Genomic DNA, 26,043 nt, shown 5'->3' with positions numbered 1-26,043 from the left:
ACCTAAGTACTAAATCATCTAGAGGTCATCTAGGTTTCTTGAAGTGGAGTTGTGAACTCAGCATTGCCAGTTTTGGTGTAGGTTGCTTCAACCTTCTGACAGTAAACAATTCTGCTCTGCAATGCAAAGTTTTAACATCTGATTCTAACATAACTTCAAAAGTAAAAAAAAACTCGGTAATTTTAGCCTCTGACAGCAGCTAGTTATTTTTGAAACATTTCTACAGGGACTACAGCACTGTTTTAAATTAACTAACTTGTGTTGCTTGGAGTAGCAAATAGTGTCTGGAAAAAAATATTATATTTTGAATGGGTAGGAAGGAAATATTCATAATGTTACTCACTCTATTAAATGTTGTAGTTCTGTTATAATTACAGTGAAACACAACTAGGTGGAATTCCATTCCTACTTAGTGAGTAGCAGCGTTTTCACATTTTGAAATATGGTACAAAATGAGGACTGTATCAGCCACTGATGAATGCCAATATAAGTTTTCACCAGGTAAGAAAAATAATAACGTGTTTTAACTGACTGAATTCAAGAGACATGTCTGATATGTGTTCACATGGAGGGACAGAAATGTAAGAATACATGATGACAGTTTCTGTCATTTAGAACTTCAAGCCACCGTTGTGTGCCTTACAGTGATATTACTAGTGTTGCCCACTGTTCTTACCTTTGCAAGATTTTGGCAGCATTAATTGTGACTGCACTAAAAAATAGCTTCCTTTTGTGCTTTATTTCGCTTCAATTTGCAGTCTGCAAGCTGGTACTGAAGTTATTAAAACTTACCTCAAAGGTTAGAACTGTGTTTTTCTGATTATGAAAAGATGGCTTCCTACCTGAAACATTGCCATAATAAAATGCTTAGTGGAGTAAATTAACCAGACATTCTCAGTAAATCCATAGAAGAAACTTTTACTTTCCCATAAGGTAGATGTAAAAAATACAATTTAATAATCAGGGGTCTGAGGAACGCTATCCTAATGATAAACTTGACAAGTTTGTGCAAGAAATCTTCAGCTTACTAGCTGGACCTACAAAAGATTTTCTACCATATGGTACTGACAGAGTTCACAGGGCTTTGCGCTTTCCGCCTCCTCATGGTCAACCCCCCTCCACCCACTGAGTCACATATGTAAAATCTGTGATGGCAGAAGATGTTTTCCTGATTTGCCATCAGCCAAAAATACAAAATCTTTTGCATAGTATGGATAAAATGGCTTGCCTACATAATCTGTCCTTATTTTGGACAGAAGTCAATTATACAGCTCTGAATGCTGAACAATTTTCATAAATTTGTAAAAGTGTTTTTAACTGAATGTGTAAGTAAAGGTGGGCATTGGGTTATAATGCAGTAAGAGCTGCATTTTGCTAGTGTTTTCAGGTTACCTGTAGTTCTGAATTCTAAACAAATTCTACTGTGTGGTTAAAACTTATCTGTATTTTTCAAATTGAATACCGTGAGATTTCTTTGTGACAATTACTGTTGCTAAGTGCTTCAGGTCATCTGTCTACCTAGTTGTGGACCTGCAAATACTGATTAGATAGGCACTATTAGTTCTGCTATTCTGTGATTATGCTCATTAATTATGAAAACCTTGATGTTACATATCTGTTTATAGTTTGCTGTCCCCTCCAATTAAATGTGCATACTCACAGGAATCAAAGACATGCTTTTAGTGCTTTGTTTTATTTCAGCTATGTGACAAAAAGAGATACTGCCAGCCCAGCCAGCTGGAATTTTGTAAATAATTATATGTCATTTGTGGATATCAACATGATGTAGATAAGATGCTTGTGTTACAACTGTATTAAAACTGTATGTTATGTGTATATCAAACTTGTTTGGACAGAAGTGTATTGAAAAGGATATTTGCAAAATGCTTTTGTTTAAAATGTATCCACAGTGTGCCCTACTGGAAGAGAACAGAAAAGTACATGCACTATTGTAACTGTTTAAATGTATATATTTTAACAGTGGAAACTGGAACACAAGAGGCTAATTTCAGTCCAGAAAAACGTCAGAAAAATTGCTGAAATTAGAGACAGAATGTCTATACTAGGGAGCTCTCTGTATTGTCTTTAAGGTGAAATAATTACTAGTCTTGAAATGTAAAGGGATGTATTTGTTTTATTACTTTCAGCAGCTGCCAACGATCTGAGGTCTATGTATTTTCACAGGTGGATGCTAAATGCTGTCAGCTTTCAGCAGTGGGAGTTTCACCTGGGATAGAGTCAGATGACAAGAAATGATGTAATTCTGCAAGCTATCCTAGCAGTAATATAAGTCTCTTAAAGAGACAGAGCATTTTGTATTCTGTCTTGGACCTGGCAACAACAACTAGAAGATCCATTAACCACACCTGCCTTGATCTTAAGTAAGTTAACTAGGGTATAGTAATTATCTTAGATTCAGTCAGGAATCTATAGTGAAGCACAGTTTAGATGTTTTTTCTTTATTTATTTGAGATGTCCTGCAATGCTGTTTTAAATATTTCCTGTGGTTTCGAATTCTGATGTCGCTGTGAATATATATACTGAGTATTTTCCTCTTCTTTTATTATTTATTATTAAATATATTTAAACCTTTCATTGTGGCTGATCTTTGTAGAGATATTTAAGTTTTGAGAGTACTTGCAAATTTATTTAGTAACACTGTATGGGCCACTCCTAACAGCCTTGCTCTTGGTCAAACTATCATTTGTATTAATATTAATATTACACAGTAAGATTGGACACCCTTTGTTAAGGGCCTTAAAGTAGCTGATAAGGGGTTGGCTGGTGGCAGTGATAACTACCTTATGGTCTGAGCAAAAGGGGGCCTAGGTAGTAAACCTGTGCCAGTCATTCCTGTATGTGTGTGTGTGTGTGTGTGTGTGTGTGTGTGTGTGTGTTTGTGTAAATCAAACCTGAAAGTGTGTGTGTGTGTGTGTGTGTGTGTGTGTGTGTGTGTGTGTGTGTGTGTGTGTGTGTGTGTGTGTCAGCTGCTTGGGAAGGGACACGAAGCACTGGTTGGACAGAGAGGGAACTGGATGTCTTGGCTTGGCCACTCAGCTAAGATCGAAACTCTATAGCTCTGCTAGTGGGGAGGGGAGTCTTATTGGGGATCTGGAGAAAGAGGGAGAATCCAGCCCCAGACTGACTGTGGTCTCTGTATGCTCTTAAGGGAAATTGCACTTAACTGAGAGAGCTGTATCTGGAAATACTGTGTATGTGTGTACTTGTCATCCTCTCAATGTACGTCCCCTACTAGAGCCAGAGGTGAGGACTGAGGCTCCTGGATTACTGGTCCAGTGGTGGGTCATCACAAGCTGCATTGTGCCCTGCATGATATCATTAATGAAGCAACCACAGTAATTATCAATTGATATATATACTTGCTTGTTAAAATGGTGGGCTTTCCCTAGAAATGAGTAAAAGATTACATTTAATCTCACCTCAGACCAAAAATGGTGCCTTTGCAGAGATGATAATAGGGATTTGAATTATTGCTGAGACTGTATCAAATGTCTACATCAGATTCAGTGACCATGGGAAAAAGCAACATTGGCTAGATCCTCACTTAGCCTGGATTTTAGCAAGTAGATGTAAGCACAGATGTTCAACTACTAGAAATGAATGAATGCATACTGATATTGTTACCGGTGTTTTTTATGTCTTGCTTATTTTTCCATTTATATTAAACTTTGACCTGTTTCACCACAAAGAATTTTGTACTTTTGAATATCTTACTCTGTCAGTACTGTTCGAGTTTGTGAATGAGAGTTTTACAGTCATCCTTTGAGATGCAAATGCAAAAACCATGGAATAGATTCACCATGTGATAACTATAACCTCTCTAGAGCTACATCCTTTGTTATTATGCACTGTTTGCCTATAATGTCATTAGAATTTGTTCACTGATGTTGGTGTGGTTGACACTGTGTTCTTCATCTACTGGAATGGCTGCACTCTCCCCTGGTTCACTGAGGTATACAGATGATCTTTGTATTTCCTAACTAATTAATAGTTACTATATAAGAACCTGAGTATAGTCATTTTGACTGAATTACACTTAAATCACAAATCCCTGAATGAATTTGAAAAAACATTTGATTAAAAACTCATTTGATCAAATCACATTTGACTAAAAAATTTTATTACACCAAACACAGCATAAAAATTGTTTTCTGCAGAGTGGCAAGGCCCCCCTCCCTGCACCTCATTTGTGAGGGGCTTTCCCCTGCCACCCCCTTACTTAAATATACTAACTCCACATTCACTCAACTGTGGGGAAAAAAACACAGTGAATCACTACTGATGCACAATCATACTTTATAGAAAACTTCATTAAAGCAAACATGTAAACATAATTTAAAAAATTGCACAGGGGCAAGCCCCTTTGCACCCTGTAAACCCCCAACACCCTCTTACTTAAATATACTAAACCAACAGTTGCAAAACAGTTGAGAAGAGAGAAACACACACTCACACACTCACAGTGAATGAATCACTGCTTCCTTATGACTTTCAATCAATCATGAATCAGTCAAATGTATGATTTCATTCAAATGAGTTTCAGTCAAATTTATTTAGTCAGTTGTGATTCAGTGAAGTGTGATTCAGTCAAAACTGAGAACTCCTATATCTTTGATAAGGCACCTTTCTGAACATCAGCATTCATCTTTCTGGGGTACTCATGCAATGCCATCACATGCAATCTATTACTTGATTTGCTATGACAAGTCTGCTGTGCCAGTGTAGCAACTTTGTTGAGGGAAGCCATAACTGATGATTCTTGTTAGGGTATACTAATAACACAAATACTAGCTTTCTATAGTTATGGAGGGGACCTCCTACATGTGTAATTTTCTTTCTTTTGATGTACAAATGAAAAAGCTTTCACTTAATGACACTATGTATACATTTTACCTCAAATGTCTTTATAGTAGAAGCTTGGTTAGTTTCATTTCTTCACCTGGGCAACATTTTGAATTACATAGTGACTTAAACAGAACTCTGACTTATATAACTCACATTCTTTACTGCTGCTCAGCATAAACTTTAATCATTGTATGTTACTAAGCTCTCTCACTCTATAAATTGAACATTTATGCAAAATATGTTTAGTGTGTAGCTTCCCATCAAAACTTTTAGGTAGTCTACTGAAATTAAACCACAGCTCAAGTAATACATCAACACTGATAGAAAGTGGCAACCTTTATAAACAGCAAGATAATATTTCAATGCATTTTATAGAGCATATAAATTCTCATATAGATCATTTTATAGATAGATTTTTATTTGAGCTTTTTCTAAATGTGTTTTCTGAGAACTATGTTTCAAAATTAGACTCAAAATAACTATAAAGGAAGTTCTAAAGGCTATATTGTGTCTTAAACTAAGCAAGGCTCTATTAGTAGATGGTTTTGATATTTTTTTTTTCAAAAAGCTAAAAAGCAGTCATTTTCAGTTTTGCTCACGCTATGTAATTATATCCAGAAAGTTAAATATATGTATTAGTCAAGTACAAATTTTATCCTTAAACCAAATACAGATTCATGCTTAACAGGGAATTAGCATCCTATGGCATGCTGATCAGTTTAGATATTAATATTTACTCACTGACACCATCCTAAAGATTTCATCATGTTACTAACAGAGCATCACAAAATTCTAACAGTGATATTTAGAATTAAGGAATACCCAGGACAGCAATAATTTGTTGGAACAAATTCCACATCACAATACAAGTTACAATAACCAAAACTAGCCATTTAAATTTGATACAAGTAAAACATCCCACCAAGTGTGTGTTCTTTTCCCATGTGAAGACTTAAAAATTGTTTTCTCATATAGTTACATTCAACCCATTAAAGTTTTATATGATTCACTTTGCACTTGTTAATCAATAAATGGAATACCTCTTCATATGAAGATTTCTATAGGTCCTAGCCAGTCGTGCCATCTGTCAGCCTCTTTTCATTTTATCCTTGGAAACCTTGATCTTTAGAATCCTTTGGGACCCCACATTTTCATGAATTCAATGTAATACAAGCATCAGCACTAACTCATTTGTGAATGATATTCTTTTGTTTTTGAAGAATCTGGCTAAATATATCCTTTGTTCATTGTAAGCAATCAAAGGTTGTACCAAAGCTGCGAATTGCAAATTAAACATTAATAAATCGACCTATTTCCAACTTGTAGGCAATGAACAATATATTAAACTCTTCTCTGGTGATGAGTGCTAATGTTTTACTCTACAAGCTGAAATACTTAGGAGATCATCTGTACCTTTATTGACTGGAATTTCAAACAAATCGTAAAAAAGGTAGACTAGGATAATTGGAATAAACACAATTTACCATGTTTGCTAAAGTTTTCATTGCTAAAAAATATTTTTCTGAGGCTGTTTTACTTTTGAAAAAATTCAGTTTCATGTATTGACAATAGAATTTTTAAACATCTTTTAACAAAACATTCTCTCAAAATTTTGATGGAATAACAGCAATCACTATGTCAGCATGAGTTATGTTCTGGATCTGAAATTAAAGGGTGGACTTAAGTTACCTACCCTTTTACTTTATATACAGTTCCAAGACAAATTAATCTTTTTGGTATTACAGTCTACCATAGTCTCAAAAAATATTCCTATCTGGATACTTTCAATGAGAGCACTTATTTACAGACTACAGCATCTCTGTGAGATCTTTCCTTTTTTTGTGGATAAATTTTTATATATATTTTATAAACTTCCATCATTTATTAAACCAGCTATACTTAGCTCTAATAATTTCTTGGAAAATAATATAGGTTATGCAAAAAATTCCTGTTGCTGAAACCACATTTCTATTACAGTTAATAAAGATCCTATCAAGATGCTGCATTTTCCAGTGATACTAGATTCTTGTTTGCATAATGAATTAGAAGGTGATATGTTAATATCTGTAGCAGATATGATAAAATTATGGAACTTTAATGATGGTGCCATGCCACAATTCAACTTATTACATATTAAGTATTTTCTAATTTGAGATTTAGATAAATTAAATCTAGTTTCCTCATGGATAAGCTATTCTAAAAAGAAGCGTTGCTTATCATTTGTTAATAATCTGGTTCTGAACATTTTATATGATTATGCTACTCACGCATCCAATTATTGGATGTTGTTAATTACGACAATAAAATGTTTTTTCTTGCTTGAGAAACAATCTGTTACAACACGAATAAGAATAGACCTTTTCCTAAATGTATACAACAGGAGTTTGTGATTCTATAAACTGACTACCCATACTTTGGCAGTAATGGGTAAACTTAACTCATCAAACTTCAGTATTTGTGAAGGTAAAAGAAAATATTTGCAGAGGTAATTCTATTGCTGATATTTTCATGTTTGCCACAGTTTTGATCATGTAAATCTACTCAACCAATTTGACTCTCCTTGTTGAATGTCTTAAAAATAATTTATTTTAAGGAATACAGGGCTTGTGAATGGGAAAATCTTTTGCTTGGTATACATGTTTCTTACCACTCAATAGAAAATCCTTTTTTTTTATTTTCTGTAATATCAACTTGGGCTAACTTTTATGTGGGCAATCAATGGCCAACAAGAAAGTAGATTTTCGTAAAGCTATGGTATGTCTTCATAAAACAAACACTCTCATCACAGAAGTACAGAAATGTCATTGAGAAAGCATATATTTCCCTGACTTATGGAGAAACCTAAACAGATTTTGCTGCTGATAACTGAATTTTCTTACTGCAATTTGCCAATTAAATATTATTTTATCACATGCAAGATAATAGCTTATTAGCTTCAACTGCTGGACATGTGTCTTCTTCTACTTGCATTAAATTAAATAAATGTTTAAGAGTGCTTTACTTATTGGTAATTGGTTGATACTCCAGGGGTAACTGTTATACTGTAACATGTATTATTACTACTACTGCTTGTCTGTATCTATTTACTTGGGATGGCAGTGCTATTTATCTACCATATTTGTTAATTATTTAGGGTTAAGCTCTATTGCTTGATTTTGTTTGACTATTATTGAAAATAACGGTACTTACATATTATCGCAACCAGGTTAGAAATCTGTCATAATTGTTTAAGTAATGTAGAAAAGTTACCAGAACCAGGAGAGAAGTGTTTCATATACATGTAGTACAAACTTACAAGTTTTTAAGTGCAAGAAAACAACGAAATTTTGGTGAGACTAAATGAAATATTGACAATACTGCAGTCCACTAAAAGCGGTAAACTGTGGGTGAGATTTAAGCATAAAAACTCTGTTCACAGTTCGTAGTATATTTTATGAAAATTGGGCAGACTGCTAACTCATAGGTGGTGTGAACAACAATATGTAAACAGTGCTGTACAGATTTGACTATCAGCAACGTCAACATTTCAAGTTTCAGTCATGCTTACACGGTGAATGAGGCACTTCAAAAAGCACAGAAGTTCCTGCAGTTTCCATATTTTAGCTTCCGTCCTGCACATCAGCTAAACTCGCCATTCATGGTTATATGTGGACCCACTAATTATACTAAGCCCGTTTAACCTTTGCTCATTAAGTTCCTCTGAGTGGAGGCCCTTTTTAGTTTGCCACTGCCTTTGATGGCCCAGTGACTTCACCAGCCACTCACAGAAGTTTTGAAAAGTGCTGTCTGCCAGTAGATACAGCGGTCACCTAATGTGTGAACATCTGCTTTGAGGGATGCACATCCGAAGTTTCCTCTCAGCAGTACACAATCCACAGTACTGCATCTATGTGAAATGTATTGCTAGGCAAGTCTGTTGTAAACTGCACCCTTCATCTCTACAGTGTTTGTACATTATGCCAAAAAGGCAATCTACGTTAATGTACCACTTGCCCAACCAAAGGGTTCCAAAATATAAAAATAGAAGATGGGTTTGCTGACTTTATTTTTATTTGGAAGTGTGAGAATGAACCCTGAAGCAGTAACTGATCAAACACGTGTGATGAGACACTTTTCTCCTGGTTGCGATAATACGTACGTACCAAAATAACATCTGTAATTATTTGAGCTACGTAAGCTACAAAACTGATTTACTATCTTATTCCCTTTCAAAAACAATGTTAAGGTAACATATTTCAGTTGTAACACTGTTTATTAACTATCCTTCTCCAAATGCAGATACACGCATCTGCCATTCTACACCACAAGAATTACAAATTAACCTGAAGAACATTCCAAGACATTGCAGAATATGGCTATGTTCACTTGAGCAAAAGGAATAGTTCCACAGCAGCATGAGACACATTTCCTGAGGTAATATCCCATGCTGCCTTTCTCCCAGTAATCAAGTAGTTTAGTATAAAGCAAGAGGATATTCTTACAGCCAGTATATGTAACTATAGGAACACTCTCTCCACCACCAGTAACTGCAGTGTTTAAAGCTGGTGTCACTGTCACAGTCAGTACCTAGTGTGTATGAACCATAACAACATTCTTACAACCAGTTACTTGTATTAACTACTGGTGCACTCCCACAACAACCATTAAGTAGTACGTTTAAAGCATGGGATTTCTGTCACAGTCAGTGACTAGGGGAATAAACCTTAATACAATTCCCATGACAAATAATACTCTCATTGCCAGTAACTAAAATCAGTAAATGGTGAGCCATGGAGTTACAGTGGTGCTGAGACTGATAGATGTCATCAGCCATACTTTTATCACAGTGTGCTGTTAATGTAGGTAGTGGCCATTCTTTTTAATTCACAAGTAATATAATGCTTGGAGCATAGCTTGTTCATAGTTTATAGTTTCATAATTATATACTATGCTAAAAACCACCAGGGCCTTTATAAGCCTAGTCGTGCAATCCAACCCAATTGTTTCCCTATGAATCATGGGAATTTATTAGAAGAGATATGTTAGGAAGTTTCTAGAGGTTATGTGGGGGTGGGGGATGCAGTTTGGGCATTACTGTCTGCTGCTGTCTATCAGAGATATGGCGGCCTGACCCAGCATGAATTTCAGATTTCCCAACCATTGGTCAAGGTTACAGTTAAATACAGTTAGGGATGGAGTCTGCTTCACATGTATGGGGAGCCTGTTCCAAAGCATGGTGATCCTGTGAGACACATCTGTCTCACCAACATATCTTATTTATGTCACAAGCAAAATTTAAATTCTTGGATCTAGTGGTTCTGATGCATTTCCTTTCACTGATGTGTAAAAGGTCCATCAAACCTGGATTTGAGGATGCCTTGTATGCCAGGCATAGCTCACCTCTCAGTAAACTATAGGACACAGAGTGTAGATACAGGGATTTAAGATAACCCATATAGGACAAGGTGTTTATACCCTGGATTCTCCTTGTAAGAACTTTGCAGGCATTCCAACTGTTGCATATGTCTGCTCAAGTACATGCTAAAGGGGGCACTTTACTCAATAATGAGTCTGATAAGGGCCAAATAAAGTGGCACTGTGACTTCCGTGGACCTGGATACCAGGCCTTTACATACTATCTTGGCCACAGGTTGGTGAAAAACAAGATTATATTTTCCCAGATCCCTGACTACCAGGTCAATTCTCAGAGGTGTCTGATTGTTAGAGTAATTATCCTGGGTAGCAGTTTTCCTGAAAGGGAATATAATGCATTTCTTGCCACTGAGTTTTAGTCTATGACTTTGACACCAGCCATTTCTCTGTGTTAGACCCTCTTTAAGATGCTTGTGTCATGGAAGGAATCTATGATAGCTCCTAATCTGCAGTCATCCAAGATCTTGGTCAACTGAATGACCTTGACATTAGCATTTATCTCCATGAAGTAGATGCTAAATAGGAGCAGTCCCAGCATGGAGCTTTGAGGTACCCCACTGTTGGCAGGTGTCCTAGTGGAGGTGGTATCGCCAATGCTGACTTCCTGGGTCCTGTCTGTGAGTCACCGGCAATCCAACAAGTCATGTGGGGGTTTATGCCCAGTTCATTGAATTTGTCAACTATACCTGAGAGGGGTATTGTATCGAACACCATAGCCAGGTCCAGGTAGGCACTATGCACCATTTTCCCCTCATACATTGCCTTGGTGACCTTCTCAAAGAACTCCACTTGGTTTAGTAGACATGACCTTCCCTTGACAAAGCCAAAAAACTGTGTTGGGTCCAGTGTCTGAAGGTTGTTTATGTCTTTGATGATTCATCCATCCATCCATCCATCCATCCATCCATCCATCCATCCATCTATCCTCAACCCCTTTTTCCCATTTTGCACATGGAGTTGGGGTGTCACTTCAGCAGTGACAATCATCTTGTGCCAAGGTTTTGTTGATCATTTCCATGACAATTCATTCCATGGCTTTGCATATTAGACTAGTCAGACTAATAGGGCTGTACTTTCTGGGGTTTTGTTGTTGTTTTCGTTTTTTGATGGCCTACGCTTATTAAGTGGGATAACCATTGCAGTCCTTCATTCTCATTGTACAAAGTCTGTTTTGAGGCTACTGCTTAAAAGTGACTCAAGTGGTCCTGATAGGTCATGTTTCAAGCTATTTAGAAGGCATCTTTGGATATGTGCTAAAATATGACAATTGATTTCTATACTGCAACTAAGACTAACAACAGAATATAAGTCACGGTTTAAACCAAATGGTGCAGTAACCCATTATTAAAAAGACAAAGAAGCAGAGTTACATACTTACTGAAATGATTGCTTTTCTGCAAGTTCTCTAGTCTTCTCCTGAAAAGGATAAAGTATATTTAGTATGAAAAGCAGAGTTGTTTGGTAATTACATAGTTAAGCAGAATAATCTAAATAAAAGCATTTAACCTGCAGAATGCATTTGTAGCATAAGAAGGGTACTCAGTACAAGAGACCATACAAGTAACAGGACGTACAGTTCTGTTAGTATACTCACCAAGCATTGCTGTTTTGTTACAGTAGATTCATTGAATCCTGCTATGCTGGAACACATATGTTTAATTACTACTACAGTGGATATAAAAAGTTTACACACCCCTGTTAAAATGCCAGTTTTTTGTGACATAAAAAATGAGACTACAATAAATAATTTCAAAACTTTTCCCACCTTTAATGTGACCTATAACCTGTACAATTCAATTGAAAAACAAACAAACCTGTTAGGAGTTAGGAGAAAAAAATATAAAAAACAAAAAACGTACAATATGCTGGTTGCATAAGTGTGCACACCCTTAAACTAATACCTTGTTGAAGCACCTTTTGATTTAATTACAGCATTTAGTCTTCTTGGGTAGGAGTCTATCAGCATGGTACATCTTGACTTGGCAATATTTGCCCACTCTTCCATGGAAAAGCGATCCAAATCTGTCAGATTGCGAGGGCATCTCTTGTGCACAGCCCTCTTCAGGTCACCCCACAGATTTTCAACTGGATTTAGGTCTAGGCTCTGGCTAGGCCATTCCAAAACTTAAATTTTCTTCTGGTGAAGCCATTCTTTTGTTGACTTGAATGTATGCTTGGGGTCATTGCCATGTTGAAGAGTGAAATTCCTTTTCATCTTCAGCTTTCTAGCATACACCTGAAAGTTTTGGGCCAAATGTGACTGGTATTTGGAACTGTTCATAATTCCCTTCACCTTGACTAAAGCCCGAGTTCCAGCTGAAGAAGACCAACTCCAAAGCATGATACTGCCACCACCATGCTTCACCATGGGGATGGTGTTCTTTTGGTGATGCAAAGTGTTGTTTTTGCGCCAAACATACCTTTTGGATTTGTGGCCAAAGCGTTCAACCTTGGTCTCGTCAGACCATAACACATTTTCCCACATGCTTTTGGGAGACACGATGTATTGTTTTGCAAATTTTAGCCAGGCCTGTATGTTTTCTTTTGTAAGAAAAGGCTTCCGTCTTGCAACCCTACCCTCATAGTCCAGACATATGGAGAATATGGGAGATTGTTGTCACATGTAGTACACTACCAGTACTTGCCAGAAATTCCTGCAGCTCATTCAGTGTTGCTGTAGGTCTCTTGGCAGCCTCCCTGACCAGGTTTTCTATTGTCTTTTCATTAATTTTGGAGGGATATTCAGTTCTTTGCAATGTCACTGTTGTCCCATATTTTCTCCACTTTTTGATGACTGTCTTACTGTGTTCCATGGTATATCCAATGCTGTGGAAATTTTTTTGTACCCTTCTCCTGACTGATACCTTTCAACAATGAGATCCATTTGATGCTTTGTAAGCTCTCTGTGAACAATAGCTTTTGCTGTAGCAGGTAACTGAGTAAATGTCAAGAAAATCCTACTAGGACAGCTGAACTTTGTTTGGGGTTTATCAGAGTCTCTTTAATTGATGGCAGGTGTGTACTCAAGAAGACTGAATGTTGTAATTAAATCAAAAGGTGCTTCAACAAAGTATTAGTTTAAGGGTGTGTACACACAACAAATTATTCGTTTAAGGGTGTGCACACTTATGCAACTAGCATATTGTACGCTTTTTATTTTTTTATATTTTTCCCCTAACAGGTGTGTTTGTTTTTCAATTGAATTGTACAGGTTATAGGTCACATTAAAGGTGGCAAAAGTTTTGAAATTATTTATTCTGGTGTCCTTTTTTATATCACAAAAACCTGACATTTTAACAAGGGTGTGTAAACTTTTTATATCCACTGTATAGCAGCTATCCCTGTTTCATTGGTTTGAAAGGAGAATATACATTTGATGCATGCGCTCAATGTGTGTACATGTCAGCTTTGAGGGTCTGGGTGTAGTGAGGCATAATACTGAATCTTTCTTGCGTTGTCTGAGCTATGGCTGCAGGCTAGTTTTCTGTTGTCATAGCACAATGATGCATACAGGTAGCAAGAAGTTGTTTTGATATTAGTGGTCTATATTATTTCTCTATGGTTTTATGTCTGTAGAATTAATATAATCATGTAACCTAAAAACCTGGTAAATATCACTACACCTTGTGTATATGCATCATTCACATCCGAAGTTAGCAATCAACCATTCTGCACAAGTGGATGACAAAATCCAAAGGGTCAGCTTTGTGACCTCTTTATCCTTATGAAGTGATGATATTTACCGGGTCAGATCCTGAACAGACCTGCATCAATGTGCTTTCTTAATACCAGGAAAATCCTTGAAAGAAAGCTATTGCATATGTGTGTATGGGTGGAGTTGTGTGACTGAATAAATTGAAACAGCAGAAGCTGCTGAATCAATGGAAAAGCTGCCTGGACCTATTTTGGGGGTTACTGGGTCTGCTTCTGCCACTGCAGGGGAGAAATACTCTGCACTGATGATCTCATGGAAGGCAGAAAAGATGTCTGACTTCATCACAACTGTCCTACAAGAAAATTTTTAAACCTGTTGAAAGGTCATTTGTGGCTGCTGCTTTTTACATTTGGCTGCTTCTTTCTTGTTTATGGTGGAATTGCCTTTATATTTGTCTTTTATCGCTGTCCTTTTTTCTTATTTTTATATAGAATGGCTAAGTTTGCCACATTTGGAAATAGTAATGACATTTTGATTTCCATTCTCTGAAGTGTTGGCCTATTCATCCAACTGTTTTAATATTTTTTTCTAAGGAGCATGAGATAAATTGCTTTATTCCAGGAGGTTCCTGGTAAATGAATCTTAACATCTCCTTGGAAAGGTTGCATCATTAACCAGGGAAATATGTGTAATACTTTGGTTGAGGCAGCTGACCTAAATCTGGCATTTACAGAGTTATAACTGTATTTGGTAATATATAACCCAACCTTGACTTCACTCAGAGCAAATATATCAACTTTCTCTTTCATGAGAACAATTTGAATAACCCCAGCTAGATCCTTCATTTTTGGCTAATTATCTCATCCTGTTGCTGCATCACATGGGTTTGATCATTAATGACAATTATGTACTAAATAATATATACATTCTCACCCTAAACCTTTTTAGGGATTTTCTCTGGTTATCATTAGGCAAAGTACACAAAGCAGCTGTTTTCTTTGTTCCATTATCTGTAGGGAGATCCAAGGCAGATCTACCATTTTTTGGCAGTAAGATATACCGTTTTTTTCAAACTTATATAGAAATGTACTTCCTCTCGAAGACTTAGTAATTTTATTTAAAAATCAGAAAGAAGGGCAGAAATAAAAGAAAAAGACAATTCCAACATAAAAAATGTATTGAGTTTCTTTGGGTCTGGGGATATCTTGAATCAATAACCCGAAGAACTGCTGCTACTCTGAGTTTTGGAAGCTAAATCGGTCTGACATATAATGGGGATGATTAAGGGTTAAATAGGCCTTCTAGAATGTTTGTGGTTAATAGGATCATAGAAAACTCAAGGAAATTGAGTCACAAGAAGATTTACACCTCACCAATACCCACTCTTATGCCATACCCCTACATCTTAAGAAAGGCAATGCAGGTCAGTCCCAGAGTAAATTTATGAATACTCAGACAATCTTCCAGGTTTAAGCTGAAGGACACTAGGATGTTACTTGCTTAACTTGCAAAGAAATTTTGGGGTAAAAGTTTGGTAATCAATTTATTTCTCCAATGCATTTTATTCCTGTGTTTTTGGAAATTTGAATTTCTAGTTTTGAAATAAGTGGAACTATCTGACTTGCAAAGATGTAAGAGATCAAAAAGGATGGGATCCATAAAGGCATGGAATGCAATGCACAGATAACCATGCAAAAGCCAATAAGAAACAACCTACAAAGAAACAATGTTTTGAAGGGGTGGGGTGGGGGGTGGGAGTACTTATGTCTTCATCCACAGAATCTATATCAAGACTAGTGAGGGGATCCAGTGTGATTAGAGAAAATTAAGGCTTCATCAAAACTGGATGAAGGAGGACGACTTCATTTTCTTTTTTGTTCCTTAGACACATTTTAGAGCACCTGAAGTGGCAGATTTGCAATTTGATGAAACTAACTAAAATAAGTGGTTAGCAGGAAAAGCAGAACCATGAGCATGAATACAAACAGTAGGAATACAAATATATTGCCACTGATACATTTCTAATTATTAGATAAAAAATGCTTAAAGGCAGAGAAAGAAAGAAAGAAAAATATAAATTATCAGGTGATAAAACTATGAAAACCTACTCACTAGCTTGAAGCATTCTTGTTATTGTTGCACACATGATCTGGAATAATCAAATTCAGAAACCTCCACTGATAAGCAAGGGACCAGCATCTGGCCATCAGATGTCCACCACTCAGGCATCCATGTATCAGACGGCTCATCTGCAGATGTATCAGCCAGGAATCTGTCTTATGCCCTTGCATCCAGTCCTCAAATGTCTTCACTGCAATAATGGGAAAAATAAGCTGCAGGAGTGGCTGAAATGCAAAGAACATTTGCAGACTAATTGGGAGGTAGAAGAAGAGTTATGTCCTGGCTTGCATATTGGGGTGTTACATGCTGGTTATGAGAAGCCATTCTTATAAACATAAACCTTTCACATTCAGGTGACAGTCTGACTATCATCTTAGTGAATAAAGCAGCTTCCTGAACTACCACTTATCCCTCTGGAATATGCCTGGGAATATGCATAGTATCCATCAGAAAAGTATGCTCTGGGGGCGTGGTCAAGATGCCAGCCCGATAGCAGCAGAAATCCATAGCTCTGCTTAGATTTTAATATCCTGACAGGAAATGTACTTTCATTTTTAGAAAAATCTAACTAAAAGTATACTAAAAGTTAGATTAACATAGACTCTTTATTATTTTCTAAAAATTAATACATAGTCAAGAGAATATTTTTAATTATTCCTGTCAAGAAGTTTTCTACTGGAGATTTCAAGATGAGCAACCTGAAGAACCCACACCAGGGGAGTGCAGTGAAGAAAGAACTACATCTTATAACAAACATCCAAGAAATGTCACTAAAAATGGACAAATTCAAAAACAAAATGGATATTATCAAACAAGAATGCACTAATCAACTGGAACTTCTAAATGGAATAGTTAAAAAAACCAATCTGAACAGATTCTTGCATTAGAGGAAACAGTAACTGACCTAGATACTAGAGTGACAGAAAATGAACATCACAATGAATTTCTTCTGAAACAAAACACCAGGCTGATTGAGAAACTAGAAGACCTTGAAAGTAGATCAAGGAGGAATAACATAAGAATATGTGGAATTCCTGAGAAAGAAGAGGGTGCTTACATGATTCATTTCCTCAATAAGTGGTTTTCATCAGCACTAAACATATCTGAATCCCTCTCTTTTGGAAATGAGAGGGCTCATCGGTCCCTGGGAAATCCAGCTTCATGTCTGAGTTCATCTAACCCCAGGTCTATAATAGTTAGATTTATTTCCTTGCAAGACAAGAACTTAGTGCTTAGTGAAATCAGCTTGGACTAATTCCTCTATCAAGATGGGTGAAAAAGTTATTTGTTTTGACAATGACTATACCTCTACAGTCATTTGCAGAAGAAATTAGTGTGTTCCTCTAATTAAGTCCTTGAAAAAAGCCAATATTAAAGCTCAAATTATTTTTCCTGCAAGAATAAAAATCACCTTGCCAGAAGGAGTGAAGATCTTTGATTCCCTACAAGAAGCAGTAGAATTTATCCAAAATAAGAAAATACTGTCAGACATAGAAGAAATGGAATGGCCATCCCAGAGTTTGAAGAGACAGGTAACAACAAATGGATGGTCTGTGAAGGAAGGAGCAAACAAAACTAAGAAACTAAAGGACAAATGAATAAATTCCTTCTAATTTTAAATGCTTTGTTTTATGATTTCTGATTTGAATCAGCTGTTGTTACTTCTAAATAGCTGTTTTTATATGAAAGGGTTAATTTTTTCATGATGTTGATGTTTTGTAAGGAAACTGGTGGTCTGTGTGACTGTTCTCATTGTGGAGGTTCATGACATGCACTGACAAGGCAGCTTGAGTGTTTTTTTTTTTTTTTGCTTTCTATAAACTCTAAAAGCTTCAAGACCTGAATTTCCTGCTGGAAATGCTTTTTCCTCACTAGAGACAACTTCCATTGTGCATGAGCCTATTTAGATACTTTTTAACAAGTTTATGAAGCTGCAGCTTGAGGAAGCAACAGTGATGACATCATTTGACCTTCTGAACTTGTTAAATGGTTGTACTTAGAATTATTTTCTCTTGAAATTTTGTTATCTTTCACTAGATACTTTAAATGATAAATAATTAGTTCTGATAAAAGTATTTAACTCCTTTGAAAATGCCTGTGTTCTCTTATAGATGCATACATTCTGCAGATTCAATTAACCTATTAGTAACTAAATGACATCAAGTGAACTAGGAGCTGCATTAGAAAACTCATTATGCATATTAACATCAGACTTATGTTATATAACTAAACCTTTAGTAACTAAACAGAGGGTTGTGAGGCCACTTTTTTCTCTCTCCCCATTTCTGATGAAAGACATCAATGTAGATATTGTTAATACATATGAGTAATATGTGTATAATTGCAAAATATAATAGTTATGTTGTAATAAGTGTTATATATATATATATATTCAACAGATCCTTACATGAAAAATGTTTAGATTGATGACTGATAAAATGGTTAAATTATCTGATGTTTCTTGAAAAGTCTTGGAAATAATGACAATCTTCTTAACCTTCAGCTTCTAATGTTTATACACACTTTGATCTGAGGTGTATTTCTGGCATATCTACGTATTAGAGGTGCTATTATCATATGTGACATATTCATATAGCTTCAGATATATTGGAAACTCTCATTCTAATGTATATTTCACAGATTCAGATTTCTTTAGTTGCTTTCATAATGCTTTTATTTTTTGTTTGTATACTATACTCTAAGCAGAGATGGATAATTTGTGTCATTTGGCATTGGAGAGGTGGTGGATGGATGTTTTAGTTAAGTTTTTAACTAAACCAAAGACTTTATGTTTCATGTATGTGTTTGTAAATAGTTTTGGGTTTTTGAAAATAGTGCTTAATACCAGTTATGCATCCATGATAAGTAAGTTTTCAGTAGATTTCAAGTCAACATGGAAGAAAGGTCTTTCAGTTAGTAATAGCATACACATTATAGTCAATGGCTTATAAATGTTTATCATTAAATATTAATGGTTTGAAGAATAATGTCAAAAGAGCTGGTTTGCTTAAATATATCAAAATGCATAAATCCCAGATCATCTTTTCACAGGAAACCCATCTATTAAAAAAGATATACAAACATGCCCATTCAATGGCTATACCATTCTGGCTAATTCATGTTTTAAGACTAAGAGAAGGGGCACTCTTATTCTACGGAAAAATACTTATACTATGCCAAGAATTATACATACAGTTTCAGATAATGATGGGATGCTAAGCATGGTTATTTTGGAAATCAATAGGAAGTATTATACTTTGGTTAATCCATACTGGTTACCAGGACTGAATACTAAATATGTTGACAAATATCTGGACCTGATTACTTTAAATGCAAAAGGGGAAATTATAGCAACAGGTGATTTTAACTGCCAATTATCAAGCAGTGATGCTTCTAAAAATGATAAAATAAAACTAACATCTCAACCCAAGAAGTTAAATGACTGTACAGACCAGATGACCCTTAAAGATATACATGGTCTAAAACAACATTATTCTTTATTCTATACTCACTATTTAAATTGGTTTGGTACACAAACAAACATTGATAAGGTCTTTGTATCAAATAATATATACTCTAAAATGAGTAACGTATCTATAATAACTTGTCCACTTTCACTCCATAATGCTATAAACTTTACATTAACTATACATACAGATGATTTAAGATTTCTACAGAGAATTCCTGCTTACATGACTAAGTTAAATCACTTTAGGAATGGATAATGAAAGAAATAGGCATGTTTATGGAAACAAATGAAGTGACTGATACTATACTATGGGATACCTTTAAAGTTTATATATATATATGGTAGAATAAAATCTTGATACCTTAAAAAAGGAGAGAGTGAGACAAAAAACTTTTAGACTTACAAAAAACACAGACAAGATAAAAATGGATGCAAAACCAAATAACAACATAGCACATAATGAAATTACTAAGTTAAATCAAAAATACTTAGAAGTTCTGAATCATTAGGTAGCCATAAACCTGGAAAAATTAAATTACAATCTTATGCTGTAAATCCCAAATACCTACATAAAATAGCAGTAAGATCCAAGAAAATAAACAATCAAAATCTTATTGAGATTAAATATAAAAGTGATGATTCAATTAAGAGTACATCTAACTTAATGGGCATATTAGAAGTGTTCAAAAACTACTATGAAGATATAAATAATAACACACCACTTTTGGAGACAGATAATGTAATAAATACTTTTATTCAAGAAAATATAACTGCTAAGGTGTCAATGCAACAAAATAACATATTAAATAAACAAATAACACTAACAGACGTGAAAGAGCAAATACAAATTTAAAAGATAATAAAGCTCCAGGACAGGATGGAATAATTACTGAACTATATAACTTTTTTTCTGAATATATAATAAAAAAATGATGAGTGCCTTTACTATGGTTAAGCAAACATGCATAACACCCCATAATGGAAATACTCAATTATCTCCCCCATATTAAAACAAGGTAAGGATCCCACATCTTGTGATTCATATAGGCCAATTTCATTACTACACACTGATTATGAAATTTTCATGACAATATTAGATAACATGTGCTGCGGTAGCGTTGTCACCTCACAGTAAGATGCTCCGGTTCAATTCTCAGCTAGAGCGTCTTCTGTGTGGAGACATGCGTGAATGGGCGTACCTTCGTTGAAGGTTGTGCATCAGGGCTGGTAACTTGGCATGTAGAAATCAACTACCAATCATTAGTGGACCGGAGTTCCGCTGTGGCGACCCTTAACTGGGAAAAGCCGAAAGACCCAACAAAATAGACGTAGCATGCAAATACAAAAAACAACTAACTATTATCAGCCTAGACATAGAAAATCCTTTTGATTCTATTAGTTGGTCTTATCTACAAAGAATTCTGACTGGTTTTGAATTCTCCTCAGATTTTGTCAACTTATTAATGAAAATTTATAGTGGGGCACAAGCTTATGTGAAAATTGGATCATGTCTATCCTCAACACTAGAAATCCTCAAGGGAACTAGACAAGGTTGTCCTTTGTCACCATTATTGTTTGCTCTTTCAATGGAACCTTTTGCTACACATATATATCAGAAACAAGCAAAATATAAAAGGCTTTCAAATTAATAAGGCATATTGTCCTAAGATGCAATTATTTGCTGATGATATGTTGTTAACGTTGGGTGATATTGATGGTTCTTTGCATGATGTTATTAATACCTTAAGCATGTTTGAAAGAATTTCAGGGATTAAATTTAATCATAATACATTCAAAACATTACTAATTAAGAAAAAGATCAACAAAAACCTAAGAGAGAATAGCCTGTTTAATTGGGAGAATGATGCATTAGAATATTTTTGTGATAGTATAAAGAGTACATGGAAAGAGTCTGTTCAACTAAACTACAATAATTTAATAACCACCATTAGTGAACTAATCAAAAGATGGAATAAAATGTTCTTCACAATGGAGGATAGGCGCTCTTTAATTAAAATGATAATTTTTCCTAAAATTTTGTTTTATATACAGTCATTGATACTAACTCCTCCCAAAAACGTATTAAAAAAATTAGATTCCATGCTACTTAAATTTTTATGGTTCCTCTTAAAACCAATGATTGCATATAAATGGCACATTAGAGCTTAGAACAGTAATGGGATAACATTCCCTAGCTTAGATCTTTATTCCAAATCAGTTATAATTAATGTAATATTACACTGGATCACACCTACATATATATCTGGCTGGAAAACAATACACGAGATTCATATAACTGATGTCAGAACTATAGAAAATCAATTTAAGGAACAATATGGAATAAATGGAGTTCACTGGCTTTTACATGAATTTTGTTTAATAAGTTTGATCATTTTTCTTATGGCATTAATCAAATATTTAATAACTTTAAAAATATAACTGATTGTAATTACAACATTAAACAATTTCTGTTTCTTATATTCACTATAGCACACTCCCGATTGCCTAGATTCTTTCAACATCAATGCAATGCAAAAATTAAAGGAAAAATAACTTAATATTCTGGCATCAGTTTATTGAAAAGAAGAGCATTAAACCATTAAAGTCTCTTTTATGTAGTTTTGATAATAGTCAAGACAGTTGGTTGTTTATACACTCATTATGGCAGTTTATAGAAAAGAAAATGAGAGTATCAAAACACCCAGAGACTGAATCTATATAATTTATCTAAAATACAGTGGAGTGCAGATATGTTTTATAAAAGTGTTGATGTTGTTAGTTTGTATACTAACATACAGTGTCAGTTTGGACTAGAAGCAGTAAAATATTTTTTGGGTGATAGTCCAGTAACGTATTATATTATTGAAATATTGGAATTTTGTTTGAATAATAATTTTTTATGTTTAATGAACAATTATACAGACAAATCAAGGGCACTGCCATGGGGGCATCTTTTGCCCCCATGTATGCCAACCTGATGATGGGTTTGTATGAGTTAGAATGGTTATACCATATAGATTTTTAAAAAAAATTATGTAGTTATTTTTGTTTTATAGATGATCTTGTTATTATTTGTAAAGGTGGGATAACTTATGTTGGTCAGTTTATAGAAGTTATGCAACATAATAGATTTGGACTTTCCTTTGATGGCATACAGGTGGGCAAAGATATTTTTAGACATACATCTGATTTTGGAGGACAGCAATACTTTACATACGTCTGTGCATAGAAAATTTGCTGATAGTAATCAGTATTTGATGGGGACTAGCTGTCATCCAGTCCATACTTTGGTCTCTTTGCCCTATGGGGAATGTATGAGACTTAGACGGCTATGTAATACTGACACGGACTTCTTTAAAGAAATTAGTGTGACTAGTGAGATGTTTAGATTGAGGGGCTATAGTGAAGCTAGTATTCAAACAGCTATAGATAAGGTTATTAATGAACAACATAAAGTTGGTACTTATAAGTAAGGAAGTAAGGGGTATAAGTTAGATGTTAGAAATCAAGAGAAAAGATTAGTTTATTTTGTCTCTACATAAAGTGTTTTCAGTGATGTTTTAATAGATATTGTTAAACACTACTGGAATTTTTTGTTTAGATCAAAGGACCTAAAAAATATATTGCCTAGGTCTTTAAGCATCTCATTTCATAGAGGTAGGAATTTAAAAGATATTTTTGGTACATAATAAATTTAAATATCCCATTGAGACATTGCAATATAGGACCATGCAGAGACTAGGAACTTCACCCTGTGGTCATTGCAATGTATGTCATTATATTGTTCCAACTTTTAAGTATATAAATGGCCATGTATTTGAGGTTAAAAATATATATAGCTGTAATACTGAAGGTATTACTTATGCGTTGAAATGTCCGTGTAACCTTGTATATATAGGAGAAAGTAAAAGGAAGTTTAAAACTAGACTGCAGGAGCATGTCAGGAATATTATAAATAATAAAGAAGATAGCCCTTGCTAAACATTTTATGCTGGTTCACAATTCTAATCCAAATGGGTTACAAGCCACTATCTTAGAACATTTTATGAAGGGTGTATTTTCTGATGATTTGTATAAAAAGAAGTTGTTATTTAAAGAAAGTATTTTTATTTTGAAATATGACACTTTATTAACTCAGGGTCTGAATGTGGAATGTAACTGGAGGCTTCTTATCTGATGAGAAAGTAGTATTAAGTATTTTTTAATGTTTATTGATTAATTGGTTTAGGCTGCTTGTTTAATTGTTAGATGTATTAGGGTATATAAAATGTATAAGTTATGTGATATTTTATACTCCTTGAATGCGGTTGCCGAAGCGCTAGAGGTGCAATAAACTGGTGTTTTAAGTGGATTCTTCGTCTGTGGTCTTCAGTTTTATCTTTCTTTTTGGTTCATGCAGTGAATCTATACCTTGTTTGATTCCGCTTTTTATTAGGTGTCTTGAAAAGACAGATAATCAAAAATTAAGTATCTCACCTATCTATAAGATACTAAGAGAAGACACTCTAAAGTTTGACTCAGATTTTTGGAATTACTATGTAAAGATTAATGGAGAACAAATATCTGGTGAATCCAAAAAATTGTTATTGAATTCCACGTATGGTACTTCTTCTTCATTATATTGGAGATTGCATACATGGAAATTTATGAACAGGAGTTTCTATACTCCACATAAAATAAATCTTACACTCAAAAAGAGTGAAAGTAAATGTTGGAAATGTGATGAATTACTAGAGGCCAACCGGGTTCACATGTTCATTAAATGTAGAAATGTTTAATACTGGAAAGACTTCAGATATTTTGTAAAGGCTTTATGGTCTGATAACTGTCATACTTCTAACTCACTAATCCTATTCAGTGTTCCTATACCTAATGTAATACCTAAATCTCAAATTCAGTTAATCTGGTCAATTCTTGCAATTGCCAGAAAAGTTATTACTTTGAACTGGAAAAGTAAACAAGATTTGATGTTTAAAGATTTTATTAATTTAGCAAAAGTTGTTTGTAAAAAAGAACTGCAAACCATTTGTTAAAGAACCTATAACATTACTCATAAAAAAATAGCATGGCAAAATTGGAAAACCTTTTGAACAAATACTGATAACTTCTCATCAATAAAATGATTGTTTATCATGGATGAATGTAAATATTGTAAATAGTTTTGTTACTGTTTTATTGTATTTGTTATATGTACATTTGCGCATGTTTATAATGAGAACAAAATAAAATAGTTTTTGAAAAAAAAAAAAGAAAAGCATGCTCTGGAATGGTATTTGTAATTAAACATCTTAATTCCAGGGTCTATATTAGAACACCGAAGTTTTAAAACTTTGAATGTTCTAATATCGACCCCTATTCAGGGAACGCTGAAAATAGCGAAGATGCAGAACACCAAATTTTTTCCTAGGGAAAGAATTTGGTTGGCCATTTCTGTTGCTTCGCTATTTTCAGCGCTGTGGTGGAAAGTTACAGGTCGGGTTCAGGTAAGTGTGCGATTGTGCGGACGTGAGGGTTAGGGCATGGGTTAGGTGAGCTAGGTTTAGTGCGCGGGTCAGGTAAGTGTGTGATTGTGACGGACGTTAGGGTTAGGGCGGGGTAGGTGAGTTAGGGTTAGGGCGCGGGTGAGGTGAGTGTGCGATAGTAACGGACCTTAGGGTTAGGGTTTGGGTTAGGGTAAGTGGATAGATAGTAGTGTATGTACAGTTTAGTGTAGGGTTAGATGTAAGATTTTAAGTGTATGTGTGTGGATTGCTGTTTTTTTGGTGTGCTTGTATTGTGTGCATGTGTTTTGAAACAGCAAATTTTTTTCCCTGGGAAAAAAAATCGCTGTTCTGCATGTTCGATATTTTCAGCGTTCGCTGAATAGGAGTCGATATTAGAACATTCAAAGTTTTAAGACTTTGATGTTCTAATATAGACCCTAATTCCATACACACAACAATCAATGGAAGAGTTCAGACAGTAAAGCTCTAGGACTTTTTGTGGTCTGAAGCATCCTCCATGCAACTCAGGGTTGCTAAGGTTCTTATCTGTTTTATTCTTAACCTTTCATCTTAGACAAGGTAATTCATGGACTTTCTGTTCAAAGTATAACTATAATAAACAATCCCTTTCTATACCTTTAAAAGATTAATTCATTCCTTAATACTCCAAAAAGATTTTCTTAATTTCTTGGTATGCATTAAGGTTTTACTAAGTGAAAAAACATATATAACTTAATATATTAAACTTTTTAACTAACCAGCAGATGATGGACTTACAAAGATTTAATAAAACAAATAATGCCATTCTGACAGTCTCACTCGCAGGCTTGAGAAGATTAGTGGTCACATATCACTTTCTATTGTCTTAACTACGTCCCTATCCTTGCAATCTGGTCGGGATGAATGATGAAATCCTTTAAAATACAGAAAAATCATAAGGCAATGGTCTCCTTTTATCAGAATTCTTTATAAAAGAACATATTTATGATACTAACTAAATCTATCTTTTCAGGCCTAAAATATCCACAGTGCATTGC

The 26,043-nt window shown here is 34.9% G+C and overlaps 1 protein-coding gene across 2 annotated transcripts in view; it reads right to left on the bottom strand.

Annotated features, from left to right (window-relative positions):
- RADIL (Rap associating with DIL domain) overlaps positions 1-26,043 on the bottom strand; it is a 1,364,147-nt gene that overhangs the window by 686,100 nt on the left and 652,004 nt on the right. For both annotated transcript variants that reach the window (XM_044089491.1, XM_044089492.1), the window contains exon 5: positions 11,657-11,694. In XM_044089491.1, coding sequence (XP_043945426.1) covers positions 11,657-11,694 — 38 coding nt within the window. The remainder of the gene's footprint in view (positions 1-11,656; positions 11,695-26,043) is intronic.

The sequence above is a fragment of the Protopterus annectens genome, chromosome 12.part0 (assembly GCF_019279795.1).
Source record: "Protopterus annectens isolate FY-2018-M chromosome 12.part0, PAN1.0, whole genome shotgun sequence".
Lineage (NCBI taxonomy): Eukaryota > Metazoa > Chordata > Ceratodontiformes > Protopteridae > Protopterus > Protopterus annectens.
Note: the sequence above shows the minus strand (reverse complement) of the source record. Positions and strands in the feature narration are given on the sequence as shown.